At 35.2% G+C, this 23,711-nt stretch overlaps 11 protein-coding genes across 11 annotated transcripts, besides 6 other annotated features; 7 read left to right on the top strand and 4 right to left on the bottom strand.

The window, feature by feature from the left end:
• Positions 1-50: 50 nt before the first annotated feature.
• TA10435 (uncharacterized protein) lies at positions 51-2,145 on the top strand (the record flags this gene model as incomplete). The annotated part of the gene is made up of 8 exons (XM_948246.1): positions 51-249; positions 287-667; positions 697-1,062; positions 1,094-1,288; positions 1,321-1,373; positions 1,403-1,615; positions 1,681-1,980; positions 2,014-2,145. 8 exons carry the CDS (start codon positions 51-53, stop codon positions 2,143-2,145), a joined length of 1,839 nt encoding a protein of 612 aa, XP_953339.1.
• A 65-nt stretch (positions 2,146-2,210) lies between these two features.
• Positions 2,211-4,184, bottom strand: TA10440 (uncharacterized protein; the record flags this gene model as incomplete). The annotated part of the gene is made up of 6 exons (XM_948245.1): positions 2,211-2,329; positions 2,374-2,491; positions 2,555-2,689; positions 2,760-2,908; positions 2,941-3,029; positions 3,109-4,184. 6 exons carry the CDS (start codon positions 4,182-4,184, stop codon positions 2,211-2,213), a joined length of 1,686 nt encoding a protein of 561 aa, XP_953338.1.
• Positions 4,185-4,575: 391 nt separating this feature from the next.
• On the top strand, positions 4,576-5,765 carry TA10445 (uncharacterized protein; the record flags this gene model as incomplete). Its single annotated transcript, XM_948244.1, has 4 exons — positions 4,576-5,138; positions 5,170-5,396; positions 5,426-5,598; positions 5,631-5,765. The coding sequence occupies 4 exons, from the start codon at positions 4,576-4,578 to the stop codon at positions 5,763-5,765; spliced, it is 1,098 nt and encodes a 365-aa protein (XP_953337.1).
• Positions 5,766-5,797: 32 nt separating this feature from the next.
• Positions 5,798-5,878: a sequence feature (Signal anchor predicted for TA10450 by SignalP 2.0 HMM (Signal peptide probability 0.005, signal anchor probability 0.886) with cleavage site probability 0.002 between residues 27 and 28).
• TA10450 (uncharacterized protein) lies at positions 5,798-7,858 on the top strand (the record flags this gene model as incomplete). The annotated part of the gene is made up of 7 exons (XM_948243.1): positions 5,798-5,850; positions 5,896-5,966; positions 6,001-6,043; positions 6,078-6,135; positions 6,167-6,236; positions 6,268-7,406; positions 7,436-7,858. The coding sequence occupies 7 exons, from the start codon at positions 5,798-5,800 to the stop codon at positions 7,856-7,858; spliced, it is 1,857 nt and encodes a 618-aa protein (XP_953336.1).
• Positions 5,831-5,850: a sequence feature (1 probable transmembrane helix predicted for TA10450 by TMHMM2.0 at aa 12-31).
• Positions 5,896-5,935: a sequence feature (1 probable transmembrane helix predicted for TA10450 by TMHMM2.0 at aa 12-31).
• Positions 7,859-7,864: 6 nt separating the features above from the next.
• TA10455 (uncharacterized protein) lies at positions 7,865-8,560 on the bottom strand (the record flags this gene model as incomplete). The annotated part of the gene is made up of 2 exons (XM_948242.1): positions 7,865-8,263; positions 8,294-8,560. The coding sequence occupies 2 exons, from the start codon at positions 8,558-8,560 to the stop codon at positions 7,865-7,867; spliced, it is 666 nt and encodes a 221-aa protein (XP_953335.1).
• Positions 8,561-9,279: 719 nt separating this feature from the next.
• Positions 9,280-14,591, top strand: TA10460 (uncharacterized protein; the record flags this gene model as incomplete). Its single annotated transcript, XM_948241.1, has 2 exons — positions 9,280-13,350; positions 13,524-14,591. The coding sequence occupies 2 exons, from the start codon at positions 9,280-9,282 to the stop codon at positions 14,589-14,591; spliced, it is 5,139 nt and encodes a 1,712-aa protein (XP_953334.1).
• Positions 14,592-15,293: 702 nt separating this feature from the next.
• Positions 15,294-16,172, bottom strand: TA10465 (phosphoglycerate mutase, putative; the record flags this gene model as incomplete). The annotated part of the gene is made up of 3 exons (XM_948240.1): positions 15,294-15,903; positions 15,932-16,072; positions 16,102-16,172. 3 exons carry the CDS (start codon positions 16,170-16,172, stop codon positions 15,294-15,296), a joined length of 822 nt encoding a protein of 273 aa, XP_953333.1.
• A 778-nt stretch (positions 16,173-16,950) lies between these two features.
• On the top strand, positions 16,951-17,940 carry TA10470 (uncharacterized protein; the record flags this gene model as incomplete). The annotated part of the gene is made up of 1 exon (XM_948239.1): positions 16,951-17,940. One exon carries the CDS (start codon positions 16,951-16,953, stop codon positions 17,938-17,940), a length of 990 nt encoding a protein of 329 aa, XP_953332.1.
• Positions 17,125-17,193: a sequence feature (2 probable transmembrane helices predicted for TA10470 by TMHMM2.0 at aa 59-81 and 85-104).
• Positions 17,203-17,262: a sequence feature (2 probable transmembrane helices predicted for TA10470 by TMHMM2.0 at aa 59-81 and 85-104).
• A 266-nt stretch (positions 17,941-18,206) lies between the features above and the next one.
• Positions 18,207-18,266: a sequence feature (Signal peptide predicted for TA10480 by SignalP 2.0 HMM (Signal peptide probability 0.847, signal anchor probability 0.023) with cleavage site probability 0.449 between residues 20 and 21).
• TA10480 (molecular chaperone (DnaJ family), putative) lies at positions 18,207-19,193 on the top strand (the record flags this gene model as incomplete). The annotated part of the gene is made up of 2 exons (XM_948238.1): positions 18,207-18,630; positions 18,763-19,193. The coding sequence occupies 2 exons, from the start codon at positions 18,207-18,209 to the stop codon at positions 19,191-19,193; spliced, it is 855 nt and encodes a 284-aa protein (XP_953331.1).
• Positions 19,194-20,119: 926 nt separating this feature from the next.
• Positions 20,120-21,576, top strand: TA10485 (uncharacterized protein; the record flags this gene model as incomplete). The annotated part of the gene is made up of 7 exons (XM_948237.1): positions 20,120-20,225; positions 20,263-20,344; positions 20,429-20,524; positions 20,711-20,969; positions 21,012-21,071; positions 21,289-21,408; positions 21,436-21,576. The coding sequence occupies 7 exons, from the start codon at positions 20,120-20,122 to the stop codon at positions 21,574-21,576; spliced, it is 864 nt and encodes a 287-aa protein (XP_953330.1).
• Positions 21,577-21,885: 309 nt separating this feature from the next.
• TA10490 (uncharacterized protein) lies at positions 21,886-23,465 on the bottom strand (the record flags this gene model as incomplete). Its single annotated transcript, XM_948236.1, has 7 exons — positions 21,886-22,057; positions 22,089-22,145; positions 22,359-22,684; positions 22,734-22,789; positions 22,819-22,916; positions 23,248-23,342; positions 23,373-23,465. 7 exons carry the CDS (start codon positions 23,463-23,465, stop codon positions 21,886-21,888), a joined length of 897 nt encoding a protein of 298 aa, XP_953329.1.
• Positions 23,466-23,711: the final 246 nt, after the last annotated feature.

Here is a 23,711-nt window from a genome sequence, read left to right as displayed (position 1 = left end):
TAATCATTTTAAATTAATGTTTCCCTCCATATATATGTCTCTAATTATTAATGTCAGAGTACAAATTTGAAAATGTACTCGTTGAAGGGATTAAGGGCACAATATTGATAAATAATTTTGATTTGTTGTTCACAGCCGATAACGTCACATATAAATGGTCACTGTCGAACTGGATAAGGTCGGAAAAGTCTAAAAAGACTCCGAAAGTTAGGTTATCCTTCAAAGAATCCTCAATAAAACTCACTTCAGGTACCATAAATCCAATACACATAGTTAATTGGTTTAGAAATATCCGACTATGACATTCTTCTGAAACCAGTGGTTGTCGCGGATTTCATTGATGATAGAGAACGTTTAGAGGAATTTTCTAGCTTATTATCAGAGTGTTCAACCAAATCCCGTCAGTTACCGAAAGAGCAAGAAGTTACAAAGCCCTCGCCGAAACCTCTAAGCGTAACTACACCAACTCAGGAATCCAAAACACCAAAAGTTGTTGAAGAAAACTATGAAGAGGCCAAGAAGGCTGTCCTAGATTCAAACGAAAAACTGTTAAGGATCTACAATAGCCTAGTGGGATCAGAAGATGGCTCGGAGGGGTTAATTCCATCCAAAGATTTCTGGGAACATCATAAAACTGAACTAAAAACAAACATATCGCAACAAAAAGGTAAAAACATATGTAATCATGAATTTTAGCGAGGTCAAACTTGGAAGGGTTCCTGTCAATTCCTCCAGCGTCAACACTCGTCAATTCACAAAATGTGTATGTATACTCGAAACAACTCACAGATACACTCCTTTCAGAAGATGAAACCATTAGAAACCTCTATAATAAGTTAGTGGTGGAAAAGAAATTCCCAGAAGAGAACTTTTGGAAGAGAATACTCCAGTCCCGATACTTTTACAACTTGATCAACGAGAAGGTTCCGGAAGATAAGATACTCTATGAGGAAATCAAGGGGATCCCAATAAGAAAACCGCCAAAGAAACTGGATGCGAACCACATATTAAGGATTGCAGACCCTTCCAGTGAGGTAATAACATTTGAAGACTTAAAGAAGGGTAATTTAGTTCTTATGAAATCAACTTTTAGTGGATCGCAATAGGAAATATATGGAAGTGAACAAGAAATTTGGAAAAAGTTTTAGCCTAGACGAAACTAGAGGAGTTTTAGTAGATCGTTTTAACGAACACTCACTGAATATCATAAATGAGTGTCAGTCTGTATCATTAAATTTGCCCTCAAGTCCAGGTCCGAGATCCACTGATGAAGAAATCGAAGCTAAAGGTACCTTACTGTAAACCAACAAGTATTTTTAGCTGAAAATTATCGCAAAAGGAAGCTGTTGGATACCACAATACATGACTTGCAGGTACAAGTCATGCAAATTAATGTTTATAGGAAAAGGAGGACCAGGAGGTTGACTCGCTGTGCGTCATAAGTTCCCTGAAAATGCCAGGAACCCAAGTTGAACCCCCACCAAGTATAGTAAAAACTGAGTCCACAGAGTCAGCGAACAAGATCCAGTTAAAGCTGCATCATTCAACATCGTTTCCTGACCGTTCGAGGTGGATAAGTGAATTGAGAGACTTTGACATAGTTAAATACATCAAGGTAATTTCAAAATTCCATAATTAAAACATATATTTTCAATTATTTGAAACTAATATTGGTTATAGGATTCTAAGCTTGATCTTAAAGTAAGTAAAAAGATGTTTGTTGTTAACACAAAGCTATGTCAGTCAGAGAAATTAATCAGCTCTCCACAATGTACAAAAATATATAAAACCAATAATAAACTAATTTATAATTTTATAGTTGAATTTGACCCGAACACGGTTAAACTGATGACTGAGATCCACCAAGAGCTCATGGAGGTTTTGCAGATGTACTATAAGACTTTGATGCCTGAGGAGGAGAAACGTTCTAACCTTCTGTCCATACTCCGAATGATAAAGCACAGGATAGAATCTATGAATGTACTTCAATCCAGAAAATTATTTTTGATTTAGGACGTTGGAATCTCTTCCAAGACTGTCAAGGCTCTACAGTCTGGAATGCTTGACCAGATCACTGCCGCCGAGTCCTACGACTTGAAGCTTCGTTCCTACGTAGCCAAACTTCGTTCCCAGAGGAATAAATAGTGTTTAACAACTTGTAACATAGATTAATTTGTTTCACTAGACATATATTATACATTGAATTCATATTAGTTTAGGTTTCTGTTCCCGAACAGTGTTATATGTGGTGTTTGTTCCTTTTCCTGGTGAGTGAACAGGGCCTTCATGGTTGGTAGGGCCCCAACTGGGTTCTGGTTCACGGAGCGTTCTGATAAATTGTTAAAATAATTTAGATAAAATGTTCTAAATAACTGAAATGGTCATTTAATATACCTAATTCTATCTTCCTTCTCATCTTTTCCTGCTTCTTCTTACTTGGACGCTTGCCATGGAATATCCACGAGATCTTTTTGAAGGCCTCCTTGGGGGTCTAAACAATGAATAATAAATGTTAAACTGGTATATTAAATATCTACTAAGTAGTTTTTTGTACCATTTCATTCCCGTATTCGTCAATGTAGTTTAGTTGGACTTCTTTGGACCTGGTTTCTGCTTTTTTATCTATGTAGTCGCCTCTTTGTTTAATATATGAAAGTGCGGCTGAAATGCCATCACCTAGCGGTCTTTCCTAAACAATCAATATTAATTGGAACTCCGTTTTGTATATAAATAGTGTTTATATCTACATATCATAGTACCGATAACGTGTTTGGGTCGTCGTCCACCACCAGGTCACTAGCGGTGTTAACATTGTACTTTTGGTCAGACTCTTGTTCCGATATTTTTTCCATTGGCGTTTTCACAACTTTGCAGAACTCGGTTGTTGTGGTAATTTCGAATTTTTTGTCTAAAAGTTTAAATTAAAATATAAAAACAAACCATTAGTTGAGGCTCCAAAGTCCACATGAGGCTTTACATCTTTCGAGTCCTCGTTCTTTACCTCAGTGTTTGAAACCCTTTTGCGATGACTAAAAAACGGTTAAAGAAACTTAACTATCAATTTTAATTAAATGAGGTAAATAACTATTTGATGTATAATTTATTCACTTTGAAATCTGGATATATAGCATCTCCTCGTCTTCGTCGTCAACCACTGCGACGTCCTTCTTAATCTTGGTTGGCACTAAGTTGTTGAGATCAAGTTCTATATTTTCATCTTTTGAGAATATCTTATCCCAGTTCATCTGTTTAGGTTTCTTTTTCAGCTTCTCCTTCCTAGAACTTAGGGTTGAAAACACGTCCGTCTCATCGACCAGTTCTGTTTTTGTGTCTGAGGGTTTGGTCTTTTTAATGAAGGAATCATAGTTCTCATTTTCATCGAAATTAACTTGGAATTTCCTAGACTGGTTTGGCTTTACAAAAAATCCTTCATCTTCATTTGCAAGTGAAGTAAGCTTTGTGCCTTGGGTTTCCTTAATTGTATCGTCATAGTGTTTTAGGAAGCCGGTGTTTAGAGGGTCATCTTCTTCATATGGCACGTAGTTTCCATATTGATTCCTCATTCTCTGCTCCATTTTCTTCTTATCCTTCTTCATGTCAACTAACTCTGCGTTTTCCAGGAAATCTAAATCAGAAACTCCCGCTGCTTCGGCCTCAAGAACACCCACGTCCTTCAACGTCAGCGTTACACCGTCTCCCTTTATCAAGTCTAGCTCGTTAACTTTGTGTATCACTTTCAAATTAGGTCCGTTTGTTTCTTCTTTCGGTTCATGGTTGTTTTCGTTTGGTTCATCTGATTCTTCATCGTCGCTATAAGTCACATGTTTATCTGCCTGTGCTATGGTCGACTTCGTAACTTTGGCCATTTTTTTAGACCAAGATAACAAATCCAGAGTATCAACATTCTCAGAGTTATCTACTAATTTATTACATTTTGAATTTATTAATTCTCCCTTCTTTATAGAATCTGCTATACTGCCTTCCTTTATCAAAGCTTCTCTTGCTCTTCTTCTTTTAGATTTATTTAGGCGTTCTATAACTTCCTCTGTATCTTGAGAAGGCTGTTCAGATTCATTTTCTGGTTCAGATGTTGGGACTGCTAGTGGTTTCAGGCCAAGTTTCTTTCTGATTTCATTGGTTTCCTCGATTGAGCATGAAATGGTAGAATCATTTGAGGCTGGCATTAATATAAGAATATTTTAAAACACAAAATTAAAAAGGATAATAATAGATATTATATTATGGATCTAAAGATAAGAAATTTTGTACAATTTTAAAAAATTTGAGAAATATTTGAGAAACCTATGACTTGAAATTTACATCTCTAAATTTTGGCTCAAATTAGAAACCAATCACAATCGTCGATTATAAATTTAGACTGACATGGGAAAACATATCATATTCCAAAAATTACAATATATATGAATTTAATGGATAGTGATTTACAGCTGATAATTTGACCCAACAGATAAAGTGATGCAAAAAGATTCAGTAATATTTATTATATAAATTTCACAGATTATACATATATTTTTATAATTTATATAATGTTCTATGGCCATTTAATGTAGTAAAATGTTTGAATCTTCGGAGAATTCTAACACAACTATTGAAGTTAGTGATGAATCCAGCAAACCACTAGAGAATCCACCAAATGATACACAACCACAATCGGAAGAAAAAGGATTGTTAACTAAACTAGATTTGGAAAAATTGGCTGAAAGATTAACCGATGTTGGAGTTAAACCAAAGGTAACCTTCGATGATGAAAAATGGTCAAAAATATGTAAGATAACTAGAAACATTTTGTTGGCAAATATAAAACAATATAATAATGATAGTTATAAAAGGGAATTATCAAGCTCGAGTCCAGTAATTCTTTCACATGATCTGAAAGTTCCATCTGATCACACCCCTGCCCTTCCAGAGCCATCAATTGAGTTATGGAATCTTAACATACTAGAATTCATATCACTCTCCTCAGGCTGTAAAAGGGATGGATTAAACCTTTCATTCAAGATTGTGGAATCCACTCACTATCACCATAAATTTCCAGACCACCCTCATGGGAAACATAAAGTCATGAATAAATTACCACCGATAACAATTCAGGGTAAACAATTCAAATATGACTCAGCGTAAGTTAGATAAAATAATAATTTTCATTAGGCAATTGATTTCAATGATCCAAAAATCCCAAAGATATCCCATGTACGAAAAATCAATGAGTGAACTCAAGGGTAGAGTTTTGGAAAAATACAACTTGAAGGGAGAAGTTAAGATACCTCCGAACTGGGAAAAGAGAGTTGGTTATGAAACTTCAAACTGGGATATGCCTTCAAGTTGTAATACAGGTTCAATTTTCTCCTTAGGTTCACTTAAAAATGATAAAAAAGGTACTCATTTAAATATATAATTCGTTTAGCATCAAGTGATCCGGATATTGTTTCTGCAAATAATGCTCTAAAAAACTTGTCGTGCTTGGTTCCAGGCTTTCAATACGCTAAAAAAACACAACCTGAAGGGAGTAGCGAAGACGTTACACAAATGAACATAAGCGACATCAATAACTTCTCATTCGTAGACGATGACGTCGACGTTCGTTGATTTCATAAATTAAAAATATATAGGATTCATTGAAATGCTCAAGGTTTAGCAAATTCTTCAAGGTTCTGAAAGATCATCAGGTACAAACATATCCAACATCCACATTAAAATTTAGGAGAATAAACAGTAACCATCACCATAATTTATCACATTTTTAACTACACTGTAATTATTGTATATTTTGTTATCAATGTGTAATTGTATGCTTACAATAAATTGTGATTCATTCTGTGTCATTTCTGTGTGATTCCTGTCCAAAATGGGACGCAAAAAATTTAAAATCTCAAGATTCCTCCAGATTCTACTCATTTTAAATTTGTACATAGTTAAAAACGGCTTTATTATAGCGAAGAATCATGGTATGTTTAAATCCAACCACATCTGTGATCGTAGAATCTGAGAGGATTGAAACATTTAAAAAGGCCCATTTCCTCAGGTAAAGCTGAATTATTAATATGATTAAATAATAGATATGGGAATTATGAGAAAGAAATGGACCCCTACTCATCAATTCCTCTGTTTGAGAAGGTAATTGTTAGTCTACACAACTACTTTACAGATTTCTGAGGGATACTCGGATATTATCGCTCAGGAATCCCTATTTGAACTAGGAACAATATACCTTCTAGGTCAGCCAAGTTCATATCTATTAAAATATAGGCTATAAACGATTTTTTAAAATTTGGTATGATATAGAGAAAGCTGCACATTATTTTTCAAAGTCAGCAGAAATGGGCCATGCCAAATCGCAATACTTTCTGAGCTTTTTATTATACTATAACATTAAAAATGGGCCGGGAGTTAATAAAATTGAAGCCTTAAAATACCTTAAATCATCAGCAAGAAGAGGCTATGTGCCAGCAATGCTGGCATTAGCCTTCCATCTCATGTATCACGACGTTGGAGACAACTTGAAACAAGTTGTCAATTTATACAAGAAGATTCTAAGAGATGATGAGCAACATTTGATTAATTACCTGGTCCCACTTGAAAACCTAAAAATTTCAAAGTATTCAATTGAAGCATATAAAGAAGACTTAAATAGCCTGTTGAAAATAGAAGAGTATACGAAATTGACTGAGTTGGAAGATTCAATGAAAAATGAGGAAGGGAATGTGGGCAAGAGAAAAGGTGGTTGCAGTGGTCTTTCCAAAGAAAATCAAGGGCCTGAAAACCCGTTTGAAGAAAAAATCAACGAGTTTGAGAAGAAAATCGCACCAGAAAACATGTCGTCATCGCTATTGGAGCTGGCGACAATGTACATGAGAGGGATTGGAGTTCCAAAAAACTATGAAAACTCAGTTCAGCTTTTGCAGAGGGCAGTTTCACTGGGTAACTCAGATGCGGCAAATTGTCTGGGAATAATATACTTCTTTGGAGCGAGAGAACCTGAGCAAGGGAGACCGATACCGGTAAATTATGACCTCTCATTAAAATACTTTATGATGGCAGCAAAATCACATAACTCAGAGTCGCTGTTCTTTATCGCAGAAATACTGTCAATTAAAGCCAGAAAAAAGGGGTCCACTTACTATTACATAGAACTACCATATATATACCAACTATACAGATTATCGGCGGATTATGGATATTGTCGAGGCTACTGCAGATGTGCCCAAATGCTAGAGGTTGGACTTGGAACTGATTCGAATCTGACTGAGTGTGCTCTGAATTACAAAACTGCAGTTGACCAAGTTTATATAGAAGAGGAGTTCTTCCTCACGTTCTTTTATTACATCAAGAAAAACTACCATGCGGCAGCCATTTTAAGTGCACTCTCTGCATTTTCAGGACTACTGGTAACTCTAAAATATATAATTCTGTTCAGGCCGGTCAATGGAATGTAGCTATGCTCATAAATGAGGGTAAAACGGACGTATTCTCTGTAAAGGAGATGAAAATCTTCCTCAACGACTCACTTCTTCAGGGTGAAATAGATTCTCTATACTACATGGGGAAGTTGGCCGAGGCTGAGGGGAAGAAAGGAGTGTCTCAGGATCTGTACGAGAAAGGCTTCAACTCTGGGGATATGAAGTGCTTGGATCCACTGATTAAATCTCTCTCTAAAAATGATATTAAAAAGGCAATTGAGCTTCTGCAATATAAAAAGTATCGCAACAATGTGGAGTTGAATAACGGAGACCGTGGGCTGGTGAACAGCTACTGCAGTGATTTGGGATCGAACGGTAACTTGGCTCTGCTTAAAATGAAGCAAATGTTTTATAATCTATTCACTTATTATATGTATTAGATAATATTATTGCCTTAAACCAGTTTCGAGCTCACTGGGTGAGTAAATATAATTAGATGAAGAAAATTGGACTTCATCATCTTTATTTTTGGTTTCAAAACTCGATTTAGCGTGGGATTCACTGAGCTCCTCTTCCTCTTCAGGAGGTGAACTTGAAGTTTTCGGTTCAACTAACCCTTTGAACGACTCAGTAGAGTCTGCATAGATACTCGTGGAAAGTTTGTAGAATGGGAACTTAAGAAGGCCATATAAATCTCTTGATTTTTGAATATCGGTGTGCTTGAAGGGGAATTGAATCATGGAGTTCCTTAACACTGAGGGGAAATATGGTTTTGGAACATTATCTGAATTGCTGTTTATTCTGTCTATGAGCCATTTAATAGGCTTGTTCCTATCAATCATATCCTGAAGAAATTAATCTGGGCCAAAACATACCTTCACTGATGAAAGCCCTAGAACTTCCTCAGAAACATAATTTATCTGTGAATTTACATACTTGGCGTGCGATTCTAATTCTTTTGGAAGCTTGTTTATAATTGAGTTGGCCCACACATTGAGGAACTCCTTAAAGGATTTTGACTTCATTATTCTGCATTCTTCTTGGCCCATACCACCGAATCTCTTTAAAATATTAGATTTTATTTGTAATTTAAGCATATTGCAGAACATCTGACGGTGTGAGTCAGACTTGAACGGAAACATGTGCGATAGGAGATGTTGTGTGAAACATAGAATGTAAAATACAGAAATAAAATATAATAAAATTAAATAAATAAATAAATAAAATTATTAAATGAAAATTATTAAAAATTCTACAATAATCTAAATTAAGGGAATCCCGACAACAAATTGAAACTAAATGGAATCAAAAAAGGTATAAAAATAAAAGTTAGTATTAGCAGAATATATTAAAAATCTTGTTCTTAAAAATATAAAATGAGAAATATATAATGTCTTAGAGTATGATATAAATTAAAGGATGAATGCCAAAACAAATAAATGAAATGAATCAGGGTTCATCTTTTTATTAAAATTAATAGTCAGAATAGTTTGATAATAAAAGATAAATTTTATAAAAATAATTTAAGATGATTTGGAATTATAAATATAACAAATCTTTAAGTTGCAATATATTCTGGGGGCTAATTTGGCTGGAATGAGAAGTCGTGAATTTTGGGGAAGAAACAGCCCAGATTTATTTATTATGATTTAAATTCTAGTTGTTATATTTTTTAATATTTATAAAACTGTTTTTTAGGACAACCGGTCCAAAATTATTTGAATTTAGAATAATGCAATCCAACCAACTCATACCTGGTTGTATTTTTCTTAAATTCAACAATTTTGAAAAAATAACACAAATTCACAGCTATCGCAAAATATTTTTAATGTTATACAACAAAATATGAGATTTTTAAGAAATGCCAGTGACTATGAACTGCCCTGAAATCGAGGGTGACGTGGACTCCGTTATCATGTACAACAAGTCAAACTTCAAAAACTATGTACTCAGACGGAAAACAAAGTCCACAAGCCCCTCAACAAGCTCAATGGAGAATGATAATCAATCAACATTGGCAAGGCAGGACACATTTTACGTTGATTCTACATTTGAAGACGTAAATTTGGAAACAACATCAACATTTGAAAAATATGATACAATCGAGTACGAAGAATTTGAGACGGAAGAAATAGAACCAAGTAAAATCGTGTACAGACCAAGAACACTGCTAGAAGCAGTGGATGTAATGCTGTCAATATTGGACGATTTAGGAGAAAAATACAATAAATGGAAGTACAATAATTTTGGATTTTACAGGTTCTACTGCCACAAATATAACCTAACGAACTTTTCAAACTCGAGACCATATTATCACAAAATCCTTAGCCAATTGGATACGATAGATACACTTTCTCCGCATTCACCGCCAGACTTTAAAACAAACACGAACTCCTCAATATACACGCCAGATTTTATAGTAGATAAGGTCCTCTGCCAATTAGATGAACTAGTAAGCTGCTACTGCAGTAAAAATTGCGCTTTTGGAATATCGCAAAGGTACTCCCACACGTGTTCAGACAAAATCAACCATAATGGACTCAAGTGGAAGTACCCGCAAGGCTCCGAAAGATACCTAGGAATAAAAGGAGCACCAAAAGAAAAAAATATTTTGACAGATAAAAATAAAAACACAGATAAAACAGGTCCATTGGACTGGAGTAGACCATTTAATAGGATTTATCATATGGATAAAAATTTATTTCAAACGACATTCACAACAGAAACAATACCCGAATTAATGGCATTCATGGAGAAACCAAACCAAGAAAATGATTTAGATAAATCAAATATAAAAAAAGTAGAAATGAAGCAAGACATGGAAGAAACCTGCTTCGTAAGAGATATGGGAGCATATGATAACTGCGTAATGGAATTCTTTTCAGAGAGAGGAATAATGCACAACTTTAGCTACCCGTACTGCAGAGGAGAAGAGACGTCATACATACACCCTTTCATAAGAGCAGCAGTGTGTTTTAACTGCGGAAAAATCTGTAGATGTAAATGCCAGAGGAAGATATTTAGAGCATTTAGCAGATTTTACACGCAAACAGATGAAAAAACTTATCATCTGGAAAGAATATCAATAGATTACGTAAACCAAGTATACGACTACTTTAAGTATAAATCGTCTTTGTGTCACATATCAGAGCTAGAGACGGATGATGTAAGTAAAAGGTATCAACGGCCCGATAACATGACGTCACTTCAGTTGAACACGATATACTCTCATTCAATAAACACAGAAGTGGGAAGAGTTCAATTCTTAGTTAGTCCTATAGAGAATCAGATGAGTAGGAATAGGACTAATGTGCCAGGTGAGCCCGGAAAAGAGGTAAAGGAGAGAATGTTATATGACGCTGATAGATATATGGGTTCTGTATATTACTCTAACCTTTTTAAAGCGAGTGAATGCAACGTTTCGCTTGAGGAGATTTTCAAAGTTATCAACAATGTGCCCTTCTCATGTGTACCAGAGGACCACCTGGAATGGTACAAAAAGGTAGAATGGTACGACTTGTACAGATCACCATGGTGGTGCATGGACAGTAAGTACGAGCAAACTGAGATGTTCGAGGAAGAAGGGTACCTAAATTCATACATCATGAACACGCTTGATTCACTGGGATATCTGACTAACGTGAGATATGATACAAGCCTAAAGGTAATTGGAGTGGGACACTACAGCGAAAACGACTCATACTGGAGATATTTCTATACCAATGAAAATATCTGGAAGGTTTTTAGAGAAGCAATTGAGTACTTGATACTGATAAGCACGTTGCCTGAGTATATATACCTAGACCACGGCCAGTCATGCTGGATACTGATAACGAAGGGTGCACAGAAGATGTTCTCAATTTACCCATCACTACTTAAGTCTTACCTTGATTTGGTGGCGTATTATAAGTCTAGCACGCCAAAGAAGGAACATAGAGGAAGATTTAAGACCCCAAATGATAGAGATCAAGAGAAACAAATGAACCATTTCGAGAGGAAGGAAGATTATGGGGAAGAAATCTTCGATATTAAAAGAGTTAGCGCACACGAATGCACAGTTGCAGATGTACTGAGAGTGTCACTGAAGAGGAAGATGGTGTCGTCAGGAGAGTCATTCACACCAAGAAGATACTACGTGGAAAAATCATCAACTCTAACACCATCAATCAGAGTTAAGCTGGACCATGAACTAATATACCAAGGAATATTCGCATCAACACCTAACAGTAGCTACTATAGCTCATTCACAAACAGCGTGGATTTGTACCGAAATAACGGACCACCATTATTCTGCTCAACACCAAGGAAGTTCACAAGCATATTCAACGCATATACGGGAGGAAAAGATTTAAGTGATTCCCCGGAAAATGACGCTGGAAAGAAAATCAAAGGAAGTAAAGTGAGTGACCTTAAGTTGAATAACCTCAATGTGTTGCTCACACAGTACCCAGATGCAAGGTCACAGTACACGCTGATAATCAAGCACGCAAACGAACTGAGGTTTCAGTCATCAATGTTGATTTCAGACCTAAACTCGCCAGTGTTTAAGAGCTGTGAAAATTTAATACCAGATGATTTCGACAATTCAGATGTAAACAGTAACTATTCATATGAATCACCGAATCACATAAATACTAATTATGTAAGTGTTAGTAAAGAGATGGATGAAACGGTACAGGATTTGCCAATGGTTGACATATCCTTTAACGATTACACGAATAGCTGGATTTGCATGCTTGACGTTGTACCATGCCTGGTCTGCCCAGTAGAGTGTCAAGGCAATGGATCATGTCTTCATTTCACGCATGGAAAAAGACTGATTGAGTTCATTTGCAAGAAGATGAAGCCGTCAGATGTTAAGTATACGTACCCGCAAACGAATGGAAGAAGCCCAAGCAGCTATCACCCGAAGAAGTCCCAAATTGTCTTAATCAGCTTCTCAGTTGAAGAGTTTGGGAATGAAAGAGCAAAGCTGCTGGCAACACAATTGAAGGCAACATATAAAATGCAAGCTCTAAACAGTATGCTGATCAACATTAAGCAGAATCAGAACGGCTCGAAAGAGCAGGCATATAGGCGTAATGATAGATCAGAAACCTGCATTGAAATGAAACTACTCCACAACGCTATTACGGCACAATTGTCCTCAATGGTCTCAACAAACTCATACATTGCATCAAGTGATATGAACCACCTTGATGGAATTTATGATCGAGTTTATGAACCATGTTATAGGATTAATGAGGTATACAAGTCACAAGAGTTAGAAGATGAGTCCCAAAAGTTAAACGTTTTCGATGAAGAACAAATGACATGTATATGTTTTAAGTATGGGAGATTTCTTACAGGACTGAGGGGATTAGTCTCAATATCTGAAATATTAAACTATGATAGGAGATTGCACACGTTCTGCAAGATGTTGGAAGTGGAAAAGGTCATGAATATCACTTCCGAAAACATACATTTCTGCCCAGTTCATTCATGTTTCATGACAACGTGGACGGACGTGATGGGACAGAGAAGAATAATGTATCACCAAATCCACAAGTATTTAAACATAAGACTATTCTCCAACTTCACAAAGAGATTTAACTCAGACTGGCCAGAAGCAATAGAATCCCACAACAGATATACACTATGTTATGACGCCGTCGAAGCATCGAAAATGTTTTCCCAGGCAAATGATGCAATCGCCGACACATTTTATATCTTGCTCAACCTGCAGGAAATAATCCATGAGGCGCTCCTATCAGGACTAGCACTCGCCGTCAGAACAGTCAGCGACGCCAGCCAGGAAAAGGCACTCCTGAGAAGACTCCACCTAATATATAGACGCTTTAAACTCTCCAGTCAAACAGTACGAAACTCATTAATTTTCTCCAAGGAACTACTGTTCCCATTTGGTGCTCTCTACGATGAAGCCACACCACCCGTTTCTGATGATGATCTTTAATTTTAATCTATTCACTAAATTTACTCTATATGCCCATTAGTAACAGTTACATAAATATTTGTGACTTTAAGCAGACCCGAGTAAAGAAAAAAAATAAATATGACTTGATTGGAAGGTAAAATAGCTAAATCACATTAATTTTTAGATTCAAGAATTTGGTGGTTAATAGGATCTCCTTCCCGAAAAAACTTAGTCCGGGCTACGAAGTTTCTAAAAACAACGATTTTTACGTTTATCTGAAGGGGGATCTGATAGAAGCCAAGGACTTTCTCAAGAGGTACAACCTCAGATGTAGGTACACAACCATCAAAAGCGAGGACGAAGGAACCATCTCAGTCATCGAGATCTACAATGTAGACGGGAATTTGTCGCCAGAAGAGTTGGAGAAGAGCAGGAATCAGGAAATTTACATACTCTATAGTCACGGAAATAACACTGATATAGGTCACATGTTCTTCAAGTACACTCGTCTGTGCACTTTCCTGAATGTGAACTTGGTATCCTATGACTACAGTGGATATGGCCACAGTTCAGGTAAGGCTAGTGAGAATAACATGTACTCAAACATTGAAGATGTATACAAGCACATGAGGAGTGAAATGAAGCTTGAGCCCAGGCAAATAGTTTTGTATGGGAACGGACTAGGGTCAGCTCCATCATGTTACTTGGTTAGTGAACACCATTATTATCCTGTTGGAGGACTCATTCTCCATTCTCCAATAGCATCTGGGCTTAGAATCTTTTTCAAATCGATCATTAAACACCATAGTTTCGACTCCTTTGACAACACTGAGTTTCTCAAAAACTGTCCTCTAATCCCAGTTTTTTTAATGCACGGAATTTCTGATAATCAGATACCTTTGGAACAGGCAGTTGAACTCACTTGCATAATTAAGGAAAGCCACGAGTTAATAAGGGCGGAAAAACTTAAACAGAATCATGAAAATAGGCTAGAAAAGGGATCCTCAAACGAAATGGCTGTGGAGCCTACTCACCTAAATCAGGAGAATATCCAGGTAATTCCTCGGGGACGGTTCTCTCAGGTCATTCAGGACGCCAAAAAAATAAACCAGACCAACCAGTACGTAAAAACTTGGTGGATTGAGGGGGCAGGTCACAACGACATTGAGAGAAACAACTCTGCTGATTACTACGACCAGTTGGCCGATTTCCTTAATCTATGCAGAAAATGGAGCAAGGAGCACACATCTAACATTTGAATATAAATATTAATTTTTTAAGTATTGATAGAATATAATATTGAATTCCATTAGAGAAAGTTAAAATCTTACAATACATTCATAGGTTACACTAATTTACTGGCATTAAATTTACATGGGAACCGAAACTCAAGTATTGAGTCCACTATCATTTAATCTAAAAATAAATTTAATTTGGGGTGTAAACCTGTTGATTTTATACGTGAAGAATCCGCAGGTCACACCGATCATCGCGTGAATCTAAAAACAATTTGCAATAAAAATTTAAAATACTCCTGCTACTACAAATGATGCTATTTTTGAGGACTTTTGGTAATCTGGGTGGATTTCCATTGCTTCTTTTGTACATGATATTGCGATTCCTACTACGAAGAGGACTGATGAAGAGAATAATGAAAGCACTGTCATTGAGATTAAAAAAATCTTAAATTTAAACATAATTTAAACATCATTTACTGATTTGTCTGAAAGAGATGTATCGCGAAAATTTTCTAGATACCCACAATCGCTAGGTATGCTGCCATTTTGAGAAAAAAAGTTTAGATGCTCAAGACAAAATTAGAAAGTATATATTTTCGCGGATATAGATAGATAAAATATAAAAATTGGGCTGTATGTATCATTAATGGTTAAAAATCGGGATCCTGAAATGTACAGGACTCGGCTTCAATACCATGAAAATAAAAATGCCAGATCGTTGCTTCAAAAACAAATCAAGCATTTTGATCTTTTGATCCGCTTCTGATTACGTTGCTTTCTGCTTGCATCTTGGCCTATTATCATATTTAATTGTTGTTGATTGTGGTGGGTAGATAATGTGTAACTAACCTTCAAAGATTCCTCATCTAAAAGGTACTTTTTACTCTTCACGGATAAGTCTTCATTAAGTTCGTATACTACTGGAACACATGTTGGAAGGTTGAACTCCATAATCTCTGCTTCTGTCATTTTATCCAACATCTTTATCAACCCCCTCAGGCTGTTACCATGTGCTAAAATAAAATAAGATCTAATATACATACCAGCAACAAGAACGGGTTTACCCTTTCTGAGCTCAGGTACTATCTCTGATTCCCAAAACGGCATAACTCTCTCCAATGTTAGCTTTAAGCTTTCTCCGTTAGGCAGGAACTCCCTTGGAACCACGTCAAACACTGGATTATTCGCTGGGTAATGTTCACTTGACTCTTCAACTGGGGGTGGTCTAATATCATATGACCTTCTCCAAACTTTGACCATCGCTTCTCCGAACTTTTTAGCAGTTTCCTCCTTATCTAATCCTTGAAGTGCTCCATAGTGTCGTTCATTAAGCCTAGAAATGTGTAAAGTTTTAAGACTACCTCCAAGTTCTCGTTATTTCGACTTCAGGGTGATTTAACGTCTCCAAGACTATTTGTGCAGTGTTGAGCGACCTTTTTAGGATGGAAGTGTAAACATGACCAAATCTAAAATTGTATGGTCTCATTAGCTCTGCTGCATCTCTACGAAATATTTCAAATTGAAGGGTTACCTGGCTTGTTTTTCTCCTTCTTCGCTCAGATCTACGTCAATCCATCCACAGAAACGGTTATCTCTGTTCATAACGCTTTCGCCTGAAGTTTAATGAGTTTTTTCATCATGTATTGACTAACCATGCCTCAAAAGGACCAACTTATACATTTTGACTGTTTAATTTAGGAATATCAAGATTTTAAGTGCCGTTTTATTATTTTATAAGATAGTTTATTATGATAAATAGATTTATAACATTATAAATTAGATGTTGGGGTACTGGGATTCCATTAATAAAAACATGGTAGGATTAACACTAAATGTGATCCTTGTAATTAAAAAATAATAAAGAATGAAGAATAATATGGAATCAGTTATTGAAGTTGATAAATATATATACAGTTATATAAGTAAAAAATATATATCAAAATTAAAAAGGTATTAGTTTATAATTATTTAATAATAAAGATCAATGATAAATGAGTTGGAAAAGAGATAATAATGGGTAAAAATGTAATTTTGGTAGAGGTAAAAAATCGTCATTTGATTAAATATCTAAGTAGATAATATTAACGAAATGAATTTATTATTGACTTAATATTTCATTTTTTACTTCAAATGTATATAAAGTACACAATTTTTACAATGCAACCTTAAAATAGTTTAAACACACATAAAACATAAATTATTTAAAATAAACTAGCAAATGAAAATAAATCTAAAGAATAAATAATTCAGAAATAAAATAAAAAATAAATTGATCCAATGTGTACAAATTTTCATGTAGGTATTGATTGTCAATGTTTTGGGGGGTTAAGTCCTCTACTCACATTATTTGATGTACAGAAATATGAATTATTAATTTAAAATGAATAGAATAAGATCATTCGTCGATGTAAAAAAAGGTAGGATTCCTACAATAAAACCCGTTTCACGAAACAAATCTGGGCGCCGTCAAAAATGCCCCTCCATTATGATAAGAGAAATCCAACAAGAAGATAATGTACCAGTATGTAAATTGTTGTTTGAGCATTTTAGATCACTGACTCTTCCAGCGATCATTTACTGGCTTGTTCAGCACGTGTATGACCTAATCGCAATCGTTGTAATAAACGCATGTTTATTGTCAATTTACAATTTATGTTATTTCTGTTTGCTTTTTTTGGTTTACTTATTCGTCAGAGCACGCTATGAAATTGAAAAACATATAAAAGAGTCCTGCCCAGACCTGGTAGACGTATATAAATCATATCGTAGTCATACAGCGTCCAATTTCTGGGTCGCTTATGTATCAGGAGATCAACAGGGAGAATCATCTGATGAAAAATCAGATAAAACTCCTGAAGAATCAAAAGCTGATCCAGACAAGCCAGAATCAAACTCTAAAAGTCCACCTCCAGAGAAACATGAAAAATTCAACCATGTTGATGAAGTAAACGAACTGAATTTCAGCCAGAAATGCAAAGCAAATGAAATTCTAGGATGCGTTGGAATCACACCGTACAGAAATAATCCAAACGTTGCACAAATGGTTAGGCTTGTGGTAACAAGGAAAAGAAGAAATATGAGAGTGGGATCAAGGCTCCTGGAATATCTGGAGGAAAAGGCGTTGAAAATGGGCTACAATGAGATAAGAGTTTTTACAAACAACTTAAATACTGCGTACCTGCAATTCCTGAAACAGCACAATTTTCAGATTATTCAGGTTGTGAGAAGAGGACTAATGAGAGGAGATCTCATTATTTGGACCAAGGTTTTGAACCCAGCAGACCAACCTAAACAAGGTAAAAAAGTTTATATTTTAGAATCAGACTTTCTATTATATATTTACTTAAGTTCATTAAAATTTCTACCCTAAATAATTTTCAGATTACGCCTTATCAACCTTCGGAAATGCAATGTTTATACCAGACTAGATTTAACACTCATTTACACACTTTTGTCTTCATCCACAACTTTTCGATCACATTAAATGTATAATATTTATAATCGCAGTAATATCCAATAATATTTCGAGATTCATGTACCTCATCACCTACATAGTTGTGTGGTATTCTTCGTCTGAATCAGTCTGCCAAATTGTAAATTTTATAATTTTTTAAATGGATCTGTAGTATATTTATCATGTATATTAGTTTTCATCTGTGTATAGCAGTACTGTGTTCATTTTATATATCGGAATCGCGACAAGACTATTATTCAATTTTAGGAGTAAGAAAAAATGCAACAGATAGAGAAATTGAAAAGGCATTTAGAAAAAAAGCAAAAAAACTCCATCCAGATGCAAATCCAGGTAACGAAAAGGCGTTTTCAGAGCTGTCAAACGCCTACGAGGTATTGAAAGATCCTTCCAAGAGAAAAACATACGATATGTACGGAGAAGAAGGTTTAAAACAAGAAGGACCACAAGGACATCCATATCAACATTATTACGGAGAAGGAGGGCATACATTCTTCTCATTCGAAGGGTTTGACTTCGACGATGTGTTCGCCCATTTCAATTTCGGAGGAGGACATAAAGGAAATAAAAGAGAACAACAATTTCAAAGTAATTTCTCAAATATTAACCGTTAAATAACTATTTATTGCATAGTTTTACCTAAATTAGTTTTGGTTAAATTAGTACTAACTATATTGGCGTCAATTTGTTGTTTATTGACATTATAATAATTTATATTAGGCTCTATTAGCTTTGAGAATACCATCGTGGAGGAAATATGCCCTAAGAATTATAATAACACAGTAAAAAATATAAGAGTTTTAAATTTATACTATTTTTTCATGTCAAACAGCAGAACCTGCCAATCTGCACAAAAAGGGTTCGTGGATACAATAACTAAATTCAAAGGAGCTTTGAATGTATACGCAATAAACTGCGATAAACACTCAAATTTCTGTAACAAAAACGTTCGATCAGTACCTCACCTAATCGCATATAATAACACATCACCAGATCCAATAGTATTTGAAAACGAAGATTACACACTAAAGCTGGAAATCTGGCTTCACAAAATCATGCCATCAGAGCTTGTGGAAATTAAAGATTATAAACATTTGAAAGATTTTATAGAAAACCAACCAATCACACATGTAATATATATATTCATGTAAAAATTCTTAGGTTGTTTGTATAGTTAAAAAGACCTTGTACTTGACACTGCTAAAGTCTTTATCAGTATATGTAAAGTCAAAAATTAAAATTGGATACATCCGAGCTAGTAACAGGGAACTAATTATGAATTTCAATAAAAATAGAACTGAAACAGCCAGACTTTACCACATACAAAATTTAGAGTCAATGGACGGTAATTAGTAAAAAGTAAATTAAAATGAATATAGGAAAATCAATAGAGTTGACCTCTGAGAACTTTTCAGATGTTCTATTATGGCTCAATCTCAAGCAAAATGAGGTAACCAAACCGATTTTTAATGTTCGTTTAGTATAAAAAAATGAGTGTTGGAACATATAAGGAGTTAACAAAGTCGTTGTTGGACGCTGGGGAATGTGGCCCAAAGGATAACCAATTTTGTTTCATATTTATCAAGTATGGAAACCGAGTAGAACATTCGCTACATGAGGAACTCTCAACTATTTCGAAAAAATACACACAGGACGCTGTTAAAATCAGATACATCAGTGCCACAAACCAAGTATCTTAGTTCAGACAGTTTCCAGTTATATATTTTATGTTATTGAAATTAAATGTAAAATTGTAGCATAAATTTGTATCCGCGTTTGGATTATCATCAAGATGCCCAGCATATGAAGTTTGCTCAAAGTTCATAGCGTTCAGAGGCAAGAGAAAAAAATTCAAGGTATGTGTGGGATTTGAAACAAGTTTTAGATTATGAAAGGGACACTGACGGCGGAAAATGTCCAAAAATTCATAGATGATGTTATTACGAACCTGGTTTCCCTCGACACGATTTTATTGCATGACCCTAGAATCATCGATTTTTCTAACGATGAATTTTAATAAATATACATTACATGTTTTTATAGACTATTTTATTTTCTCCTAAAATGTAGTTTTAAAATGAGGACTGATGACGAGGATTACGACATTTCTGACGAGTTTCTCAGAGAACTCACCGAAAAGTATTCCGACATCAATCATCCCCTTTTTATGGAAGAACTTCCAAGTATTCTCCATTTCGTAAATTAACAACTAAAATTTAGACGATATCTCATCAAACTCAGATCTAGAGGCCTTACACAAACTATTGTCGGAGGGTGAAACGAGAGATTCCATAGCAAAAAAGTACAAAGTGACCCCTTAAACTATTCCTTTAATTAATTTTGCTTAAATTTAATGTTCTGCTCTATTTTTATAAACTTTGTGTAGGAAGTTGGAAACGGGTATGTTAGTGAGGGTAGAAGGTATTACGAAGCTGCAATCTCAAGCTATACAGACGGAATTGCAGCTGAAAGCAAAGATAACGTTTTAAACTCCCAGTTGTATTCTAACAGAGCATTGGTTTACCTAAGGCTTGGTATTTTTATATTTATTGGTTTAATTTGTACTCAGATGATTATGTTAAGTGTGTAAATGATTGTCGGCGCAGCATAACTTATGATGTTTACAACTATAAATCGTAGGACTAAATTAGGCTAAATAATAGCGTAGGTACTATAGAGGAGCGATAGCCTCCTACAAACTGTCACTCTACAAGCAGGCGCTTCTCTTTTGCAATGAGTGTGCAAAGGCGATAACCTTAGACCCAGAAATAAAGGTGTTTGAAAGCGAAAAGAAAGATAATTACAAACTCCTCTGCATCATTGACGATAAATTCGGCTCATTCTACAAAAAGATCCTGAGCAAGTACAACGAGTTCGAGATGGATAAGAACCGAGTCAGGCAGAATGAGAAAAGGGAAATGGAGCAGGTACATTATATTTAGATGATTTTATTATTATCATATCTTTAGAAACTACTTGCTGAGAAAGAGGCTAAGGAATTTTTAAAATCAAAAGGTTTCACATTAAAAGTTAACCTAAGATACACTTTCAGCCCGACCAACAAAACAACTTTTACAATTCTTTAGGCTTAAAACTATGTGATAATCTTTTCCAAATACCGGAATCTCAAAATGTGGTCTTTTACCTCAAGGACAATGTCATCCACACGTCCTGTTTGTTTGTGTAGGTTCTAGCCAATTTTACCACTTTGGTTGCTAAAACTAAAACTGGTTTAGGTATGACCAGGTAAATTTGAGTGACTACATCCAGGACTTCGACTATAATTCCAGTGTTTCTGACCATCTTGACGTGATGTTCGGAGAAGGAGAACAATTTTCCAGCAAAAACTCACTTTGTTTTTACCAGGTATTTAGTTTTCGTTTTCATCTTTAGGTTTCACCCGACGAGGTTATGAAGTTTGATTTGAATTCACCTCTGGAAAAAGTTGCTCTCAAGTCAGGCTGTTTTTTCAAAGTTGCCGTTGTACATATCGTAACTGACGAGGATGCTTTAACTGGTTTTACAAAAATCTAATTTTTCTTTAAACTATATAACCAACTTCAATATACCCCTACATATTACCTATACTTTATACCCATATGTATGTTACTAGTAGTATGTATCATGTATCACAGTGTGTGATCAATATTCATAGTTTTAGTTTATTAAATGAAATAAATCCCGTTAAAATAAGTACTGACAAATTTCTCAAAGTGAACTAAAGGCAATAATATATGTGTGTTTGGGTGAATATTGTAATATGTATTGGGTACGTTTAGACTCTGATAACGACGCCTTGTTATTGTTACTGCTATTGAAGTAATACACCTCCCTATTAGTAGTTTAGTTATTAAAAACGAGCCTGGAGTTGTTGAATTTAGTGCTAATCCATGAGTTTTTGGTTTTTATATGAGTATTGTACAGTTGTTCCCTGCAGGTACTGAGGATGTCATGCAAGTCATAAATCATAGAAAGCTCTTCAATCGTTTCGTTGTTCAGACTATCAAATCCCACACTATAACATCTATTTATCGTCCAAAATAAACCTGTTTATTGTCTTTGATAGGCTGTTTAATGCAAAGAACTTGGTGTTCGTCAAAACCCTAATCCACAATTAACTCTGTAAAAATTGTGCAACAGGGTGCACCCACTACCAAAACTACTTACGGGAATTTTGACAGCTTTTCCTCCAATGTTATCAAGTTAAGTTGAAGTTTATTCATGTATTCGTATATTGAGTTAACCACCTAAAAAATCCAGTATGTTGTGCAAATTAGTCATACAATCAAGGGATCATTTGTGTCCAGTAATAGTACAAGTATCGAATTTTTAGTCTAAAATGTTTATTATCTCTATTTATATGTACCGATATTATTGTTAAAGTGTATAGTACATTATTTATGTATATTTGTGGGCTGAACAGGCTATCTTCCATTGAATCCACTATTGTCACTTCGTTATTCTCTGGCCATTTTACATTCATTGCATTGACTTTACTTACGTTCCCCATGTACCTGACTATGTAACAATATATTAGGAAAACTTCATCAAGCTCCATGCTGTAGTGCAGAACTTGTTGGTTATATATCAGCAGCGACTTTGAAATAGGCTCAAATTCGTTATACAAATCATCTATCATCAGCTAAAGTTACGTTAATGGTAGGTTTATATAAATTATGGTGTTTGGTTACCTGAATATCCAGGGACAAATTCATATTTGTGTGGAACTTCTTAAATGCCTCCACATCTACACTCATTATCATTTGATTTTCCAACCTTTTAGAAAGTTGAGCATTGTCTTCGTGGAATTATTCATAAATGTTGGTAATATGTTCTCCAACATCTCCTGAAGACTCTCCAACGTCATTTCATCACTGAAACCACTTTAGTATAGATATGTGTTACTGGTTAATTTTGACCAAGTGGTCCTGGAAACTGCCATAAAACATCTCGAAGATTCGAATTGAGTTTTTCAGTATGGTTTTGAGCATTTTATTCCTCGAATGGTAGCTGTAATCGTCCTTTTCATTATCTGACGTGTTCCTGTTGAAAAACACCTAATCATTGTCAAATCGCGCTACTAACCACTGATAGGTATACTGATTCGAACCACTTTACCACTGCTGTCGTGTAAAGTTTCGACCTAATAAACTCGAGATTATCCTCAGTATAGTTTCTAATGATTAAATTGTTTCCACGGCTTACTTTGAAAGAGTTATTAGGCCTTCAATTAGGCCGAAATGGGACAATTTGTCGTCAACGGACCTATCCTCAGGGTGATAATACAGTAATTTGCTAAGCTAAACCAATTATATTATTTTATTGAATACCTGTATATCTTTATCTGACGGGTAGTCGAGATCAGACTTTCTGTTTAAATCAAATACAAAAATTGCATCAACTCTCTTTGGTTTATCTGACATTATAACTTAGTTTAGTTTACACATTATTATTTTATTGGATTATGTTTGAAGAATCCCATGTTAAATGCTCTACAAACGCCTTTACAATACATTATTCAGGTTTTCAAGTGGAACGTACCTAGAATTAGGGAAGATGTCCCGAATAATACACAAAACGCCCTATGGAAAGATTTTGGTTGAGCTTTTTTCGCACATATAAATGAATATACTGACACTCCTGAGAGGAAACAAGTTCCTGTCACTCTG

The sequence above is a fragment of the Theileria annulata genome, chromosome 4 (genome assembly GCF_000003225.4).
Source record: "Theileria annulata chromosome 4, complete sequence, *** SEQUENCING IN PROGRESS ***".
Taxonomy (NCBI): Eukaryota; Apicomplexa; class Aconoidasida; order Piroplasmida; family Theileriidae; genus Theileria; species Theileria annulata.
Note: the sequence above shows the minus strand (reverse complement) of the source record. Positions and strands in the feature narration are given on the sequence as shown.